Genomic DNA, 7,227 nt, shown 5'->3' with positions numbered 1-7,227 from the left:
TAAACGACACCAAGAAATCATGCGAGTTTAAACCTTTCTGAAATAATAAGAATGCTGGGCAAAAGGAAAGCCAATATTAATCTACTTGGCTAGCCTTACCTTCTAGGTGCTTTTATGGTTTAAAAAGAACTCTCGACTGGGCACAGTGGCTCACACCTGTAATCCCAGCACTTTGGGGGGCCAAAGAGGGAGGATCACCTGAGGTCAGGAGTTTGAGACCAGCCTGACCAACATGGTGAAATACCATCTCTACTAAAAATACAAAATTAGCCAGGCATGGTGGCACATGCCTGTAACCCAGCTACTCGGGAGGCTGAGGGAGGAGAATTGCTTGAACCTGGGAGGTGGAGGCTGCAGTGACCCGAGATCACACCATTGCACTCCAACCTGGGCAACAAGACAGAAACTTCATCTCAAAAAATAAAAATAAAAACAAAAAATAAAAAGCACCCTTATCCACATTGTGTCGGTCAGAGCTCACAACAACGCTGTAAATACTGTACTGCTAGCCCCCTTTCCGTGGATGCAGGAGGCAGCTAAGTGACTTGTTCAAGAAGCAGAGCTTTGGGACCCCATGCCCGGAACCCGGAACTCTTTCCAACAGTCAGTAGCGTGAGGCTTGGGGAACAGTGAGAGCCAGGGGGACAGGTTGAGAGGGCAAGAGCTCATAACTACCACAGTAGTTGAGGCCGTGATGTCTTCCAATCCCACAAGACGCTCCAGGGGTGTCCAGGGTTTGGATGTTTCCATAGCATCCCCAGTTGCTGCTTTCAGACAAGTCTACAAGTTGAGAAAAGTTCAGCCTAAGGCACGGAACTAGTTCTTATCATTCTGCTGTCCATGACTAAAATTACGTTAATAAAAGTAACTATAATAAAATCAATTACATCACCTTCACTCTGCAATTGAAACTCTTTTGAAATTTAAATGAGACATATCCCAAAAAATGATCACAAAAACTTCCTCAATACTCAATTCTCACCTGCTGTCCTGCAGACATGAGTAACTATTGGAGCTACTGAAGCAGTTACACTCTTTGTAAAGCTCTGGTGCCTTTGATGTTGTCAGCTGGTGTCTTGGAACACATCAGAGAGGATCTGTTCCCTGTAAAGTAGTCCTCATCTGACTTTTTTTTTTTTTTTTTTTCTGAGATGGAGTCTGGCTCTGTCGCCTAGTCTGGAGTGCAGTGGCACGATCTCTACTGTTTGCAACCTCTGCCTCCTGGGTTCAAGTGATTCTCCTGCCTCAGCCGAGTAGCTGGGATTAAAGGTACATGCCACTACACCCAGCGAATTTTTGTATTTTTAGTAGAGACGAGGTTTCACCATGTTGGCCAGGCTAGTCTCGAACTTTTGACCTCAAGTGATCCGCCCGCCTCGGCCTCCCAAAGTGCTGGGATGACAGGTGTGAGCCACCACGCCCAGCCTCATCTTTCATCTTACATGAACCCTGAGCACTTCTCCATCAAATACTCCTAACTTGTTGCTCTGATGAAATATTTATGTTTGCTCTGAAGAAACAATATAAAACTTGGATGTCTCTGGGATATCAACCCAGATCCAAAGTAAGGCACTGCTTGTAAATGGGGATTTGAGGCTGGCTACACCTTCTCTCAGGTACACTTCTAGATAAGAGCCTAAGGCTGCAGAAGGGAGTGAAGGAGAGAGGCATGGGACCAGTCTCCACATGGGATCACCCACTTTCCACTTCTTCCCTCTCTCTCTTTATCCTTTCCATCTCTCTCTACCTGTCATTCCAGTCATCACGGAAGGGGAGGAGTGGTTTCAGACACTCGGGATTTCACAAAGGCCATTGAAGAGGAGAAGGTTCCTTCTCTTCACCCCAGGAGGAGGGTGCATGAGTATTTCGATCTACAATTCACACAAGGTGGGTGCCCAAGTATTTATAATATATCTACAATTCACACCAGAATGGGGGCACATGAACCAGTACTGAGATACCTACAGTAGGCAGGAAATTGCTCCTTTTGAGAATCATGTCACAATTATAAGGCTGTAAGAATGTCTCATTAGATTACCTTTTTATTTATTCATTTATTTATAGACAGGGTCTCACTGCCACCCAGGCTGGAGTGTAGTGGCATGATCATGGCTCACCACAGTCTCAACCTCCCAGGCTTGAGCTGTCCTGCCACCTCAGTCTCTCAAGTAATTGGGACCACAGGCACAAGCTACCACACCTGTCTAATTTTTGAAGAGATGGGGTTTTGCCATGGTGCCCAGGCTGGTGTCAAACTCCTCAGCTCAAGCAATTTGCCCACCTCAACCTCCCAAAGTGCTGGGATTACAGGCGTGAGCCACCGCACCCAGCCAGATTACTCTTTTCAATGTATTTGATCCTTTAAAGTAGATTAGATTATCAAACCTTAATGATTTGCAGATCTTGGGAGATATATCTATTGCATATAATCACATGTTCTGTGTATTTACATAAATGCATTTTCAGGTTCTATTTTCTTAAAACTTTATGGGGTTGATAAATACTCGTCTTTTGGAGTAAATACTTCTACTTTACAAACTTGTGATAAGTAACCTAAGAGAAATGTGGAAATGAAAAGACTCGATCTTTTATGAATATACTAAAAAGTAAACCAGCTGACATGTTCTTTTTTATTTTTTAAACAGTGCACCTTTATCTTTATGACTGGTGACAAATGCCCTTAGTATTGCAGTTGATTGCCTTCACCCCTTGGTTCCTGCCTTGTGGACCGCTCCCTAGCCACACTCTCTGATCCTCAAAGTTCTTTGTATTCCCGATGCTTATCACCTTGTAGGCATTTTTACATATTTGTTGAATGAATGGGTCAATAACTAAATGAATGACTATAAGACCTCATCTGAGAAATATATTGAATTTAGAGTCAGGAAAATGTAGCTTCTCCTGAGGAACTTTGCTTCCTCCTTTTATTAAAAAACAAGTAGGCCAGGCGCAGTGCATTACCCTGTAATCCCAGCACTTTGGGAGGCCTGATCACGAGGTCAAGACTTCAAGACCAGCCTGGCCAACATGATGAAACCCTGTCTCTACTAAAAACACAAAAATTAGCCGGGTGTAGTGGCAGGCGCCTGTCATCCCTGCTACTTGGGAGGCTGAGGCAAGAGAATCGCTTGAAACTGGAAGGCAGATGTTCCAGTGAGCTGAGATTGCGCCACTGCCCTCTAGCCTGGGCGAAAGAGCAAAATTCCATCTAAAAAAAACAAAAACAAAAACAAACAAAAACAAGTACGTTCCCTGTTTCCTCCAGCTGCAAAGCTGAAGTTCAATCACAGCAACTGAATCAGCCTCAATGTTCAGCTTAGTCACCTGTTCTCAGTTGGCTTGATTCTCGTTTTCCATTTGAATTAGTCTTATTCATTAGTCTTATTCTGGCAACCACCTCAATTCTTCTATGGAAATATATGCTCTAGAAAGAAATTCAATTTGGCATTTTTTATAGTGGACAATGAGCAGCTATCGATGGTGTATATTTAAAGTCTGGCTTCGAGCAGTGCTGTTTTAAGCCCACTTTGCATTCCAGAGAACCCCACTCTTTTGTGGGACATATGGGGAGAGGTTTCTTGTTGGTGGCTGTTCCTAACTCCGGGATTTGTTGAACAGTTTAGGAAAAAAAAATGTTTTTGTTGCATTTTCAAGTATTAGAAGTGCCATTATGTTCCTACACCTATCCTTCCCATCTCCAAAGTCATTTGGAAAAATCAGCCACACTCACCCATCAGGGCAAGGAGGCCCAGCAGCAGCCACAACGCAGACATGATGACAAGCTGGCTCTACGGCTCCTGAAACACTTTTAAAACAAAAATTAGCTTGAGAATACAAAAATGTCAATCATCATCATAACAACATGTAATGTTTCTAGAGAAGCAGGGGTGAAAAGAACAAATTTCCCCATATTGACCTAAGAAAATGAATGATTTGAATCATAGTGGAAAAAAGCAAAAGTAGGACAAGTAAGTACTCCATTCATCCTTTCAATTAATCTAAAAATGAGAAGACTCTTACCCAGCCCGCAGGAACTCAACATACAGTCAAGTTACCAACTACTTTCTCTCAAGAAGGCAAGAAGCTTTGAATCTTAACCACGGAGAAACATACTGACCTGGCTCCAGACCCTGAAAAGCAAATTTCTGGTGCTCATACCTCATCCCAAGAGCCTCTTGATTATCTCCATTATCAAAAGGAGAATTTTGTATGGGTGATTTCTTGGAATTTAGGTCCCTTCTTCTTGAGGTTTGAGGAAAGACCACACTTTCCTCAGTGCCCTGGAATGTACACAGGTTGGAAAACATTTCCCACTGCTCTAATCCCAGCCGGGAATCACAGACCCCCTTTATCACCTTGAGCCGTGTTCCCCATTCTCCCACTGTAAAACCCCAATGTGGCAACAAACCTGGACCGGAGCCCGGGGAGAATGGAGAGATGAGCTACCTCCACCAGCAAATCCCCAAGAAGCTGGCTCATGGGCAGGGGTCCCGGGATTGAACTCATGAGGTGCTCACAAGACTGGAGAATGAACACCTGGCCACCACGGAGCACCCGCTCATGTGCTCTCTCTCTCTTATCCCCGCCATTCCCCTAGTCACCTTCCACAAGTACAGACAGCCCTGGTTCTCCTACTGGCTACCAAACCAATACACAAATACCACCCCGGATAGTTTGCGGTTGACCTCAGGGAAAGGTAGCGTTTCGGGACCCTTGTCTCCAAAGCGCCTCCCACCAAGCCCTCCCACTCCAGGGTGTATGTCTTCATTGCCCCAGTCAGCAGAGCCCGGCAGCCTAGCATTTTGAATTATTACTGTCATTACATGTGGGACTGTGCATATAAACATGGCACTTAGTACTTTCATGATTTGAGGTTAATCGTATGGGTTGTTTCTTTCAAACACCCAGGAAGAGATTACATCTCAGGATAGAGAGGCTTTAAGGAAGTCATTTGAAGCCAGGTGTGGTGGCATACACCTGTAGTCCCAGCTACTTGGGAGGCTGAGGCAGGAGGATTGCTTGAGCTCAGAGGGTCAAGGGTGCAGTGAGCTATGATCACACCACTGCACTCCATCTTGGGAAACAGAGCAAGAGCCTGCCTCAAAAAAATAAAAATAAAAATGGAAGTTATTCGATTTCTGTCTTCTTAAACTGAGGGAGCATATGCCCTTCAGATGCAGTCACGCTTTCTGTTATTCTCTCTACAACATTGAGATAGTCTGTCTGATTTTGCTTAGTTGAGCAGAAAATGTCATGCTCAGTCCCAACACCAAAAAGACTCAGGGACCTGGAATCCTAGCTGGGTCTGCAGGAACTCTCAGATTTAATCACCCAACAGGAGTCATTTGTTCAGCACCCTGAGCCTCCAGCAGTAAACATGAGAGGACAACCAATCCCAGGAGAAGAGAATGGAGAAAGAGCTGCTTGGGTGTAAGAAAAGCTCATGGCCTCATGAAAGTGCACCACTGGCTTTATGGAAGGGCCCTTCAGGAAAAAGCACTGCTCACATTCAAATGCTCCACCCAGAGTATTTCACTCTTTTTGCTGCTTTTCCAGGAAAGAAAAATACTTCCTCTTGGAAACCCAGGTGGAAGGGCCAGCTTTTACTGTAACAGGAGAACTACCTTATTTTCCATGCTTGGAACTAAATACCTTGGTTGAGAAGTCGCTTTAATGAAAGAGTCTCTGTAAATACATGTGCCACCTAATGGAAACACAGAATTACTTTCTGGTTGCTCCTGGGACCGGGTCATCAAGGTAAAGTTTTTCAATTTCATCAGGGAAGAGCAAGAAGTGACAATGGACTTTTTCTTTTTTTTTTTTTCTTAGAGCCAGAGATTCACTCTGTCACCCAGGCTGGAGTGCAGTGGCACGATCATGGCTCACTGCAGCCTTGACCTCCTGGGCTCAAGTGATACTCCCACCTCAGTCTCCCAAGTAGCTGAGACTAGAGGCATATGACACAATGCCCAGATAATTTTTTAGGTTTTTTTTGTAGAAATGGGTCTCACCATGTTGCCCAGACTGGTCTTGAACTTCAGGCCTCAAGTGATCCTTCCACCTCAGCTTCCCGAGTAGGTGGGATTACAGGCTTAAGCCACCACAGCTAGCTTGGAATTCTTAAATGGATGAACAATGTATTTTGTCCATAAATAAGCATGCTGAAGCCACCCAAACTCTATGGCCCAACTTTACAAGCGCCGAAAAGTACTGTATGTTTAGAAGAGATTGTTGAGACATCACTCGGGTGTGCTCAGAGAGTGTCGGTCAGTTCCCTATGACTCATTCGTTAATTCCCCTGTGGCTTCCTGCTTAAAACCATTATGAAGATGTCAGACCAAGGCAGCACAGTGGTCACGATGTCGGGCACAATGTCACTGGTAGCATCCCTCTTCTCCCTACCCAGAGAGCAAAATAGTAACAAACAGCGAGGAGGTGTCAACAAGCTGGAGCAACAGGCCTGCCAGGCACACTGGAAACTGACAACCAGAGCATCCCTCAGGAGCTACCTCACATTCCTGGTGGCTTGGATGGGGACACCTTCCTCTACTCACCCTCTCTCCACTGAGTACTTTGGAATTCCCAAAGCACTGTGTAAGTTTGTAAGGCATAATGGACCATGTCTTCTTCAGTTCATCAATGTTTCTGGAGAAGGTGGAAACAGGTATCTTTGGTCCCATGGTTTTCTCACCTTAGAATCTTTTCCATGAATGCCCTCAATCTTTACCTTAAGCTTAAACAGCATCATTGCAGGTCACTGGGGCCCTCCATCCAGCCCAGAAATGTGACGGATTAACACCTCAACATGCTGAGCAATGAAGGTGCCCCTGCCCCCTTGTGGTGTCCCCATCTAATTACGAGAGAAGTAAGAACTGCTGTATGCATCCACATTAGGTATGGTCTCCTGCCCTAAGCTGTGTTGTCACCTTTGTTTATTGCTAACATGTCTCTGTGCCTGCCTACTCATTGTGTGCCGATAGGCCTTTCTTTTTTTAATGTTTAATTTTAATTTTATTTTTAATTACTTTTTGGTTGGTTGGGTTTTGCTTTGTTTTGTTTAAGACAAAGTCTCACTCTGTTGCCCAGGCTGGAGGGCAGTGGTGCGATCTTGGCTCACCGCAACCTCTGCCTCCTGAGTTCAAGTGATTCTCTTGCCTCAGCCTGCCGAGTAGTTGGGATTACAGGCATGCCCCTCCACGCCCAGCTATTTTTTGTATTCTTAGTAGA

The 7,227-nt window shown here is 44.8% G+C and overlaps 1 protein-coding gene across 1 annotated transcript in view; it reads right to left on the bottom strand.

Annotated features, from left to right (window-relative positions):
* Window positions 1–7,227, bottom strand: part of LYG1 (lysozyme G-like 1) — an 18,006-nt gene that overhangs the window by 9,096 nt on the left and 1,683 nt on the right. The window contains exons 2-4 of the mRNA XM_011969672.1: window positions 6,555–6,645; window positions 3,731–3,805; window positions 647–780 (exon numbers count right to left, since the gene is read on the bottom strand). Of these exons, the coding sequence (XP_011825062.1) occupies window positions 647–780; window positions 3,731–3,773 (177 nt within the window). The 5' untranslated portion in view covers window positions 3,774–3,805; window positions 6,555–6,645. The remainder of the gene's footprint in view (window positions 1–646; window positions 781–3,730; window positions 3,806–6,554; window positions 6,646–7,227) is intronic.

The sequence above is a fragment of the Mandrillus leucophaeus genome, unplaced genomic scaffold (assembly GCF_000951045.1).
Source record: "Mandrillus leucophaeus isolate KB7577 unplaced genomic scaffold, Mleu.le_1.0 Scaffold9, whole genome shotgun sequence".
NCBI classification, from domain to species: domain Eukaryota; kingdom Metazoa; phylum Chordata; class Mammalia; order Primates; family Cercopithecidae; genus Mandrillus; species Mandrillus leucophaeus.
The sequence above is the reverse complement of the archived record's forward strand: the minus strand, read 5'-3'. Positions and strand labels throughout refer to the sequence as shown.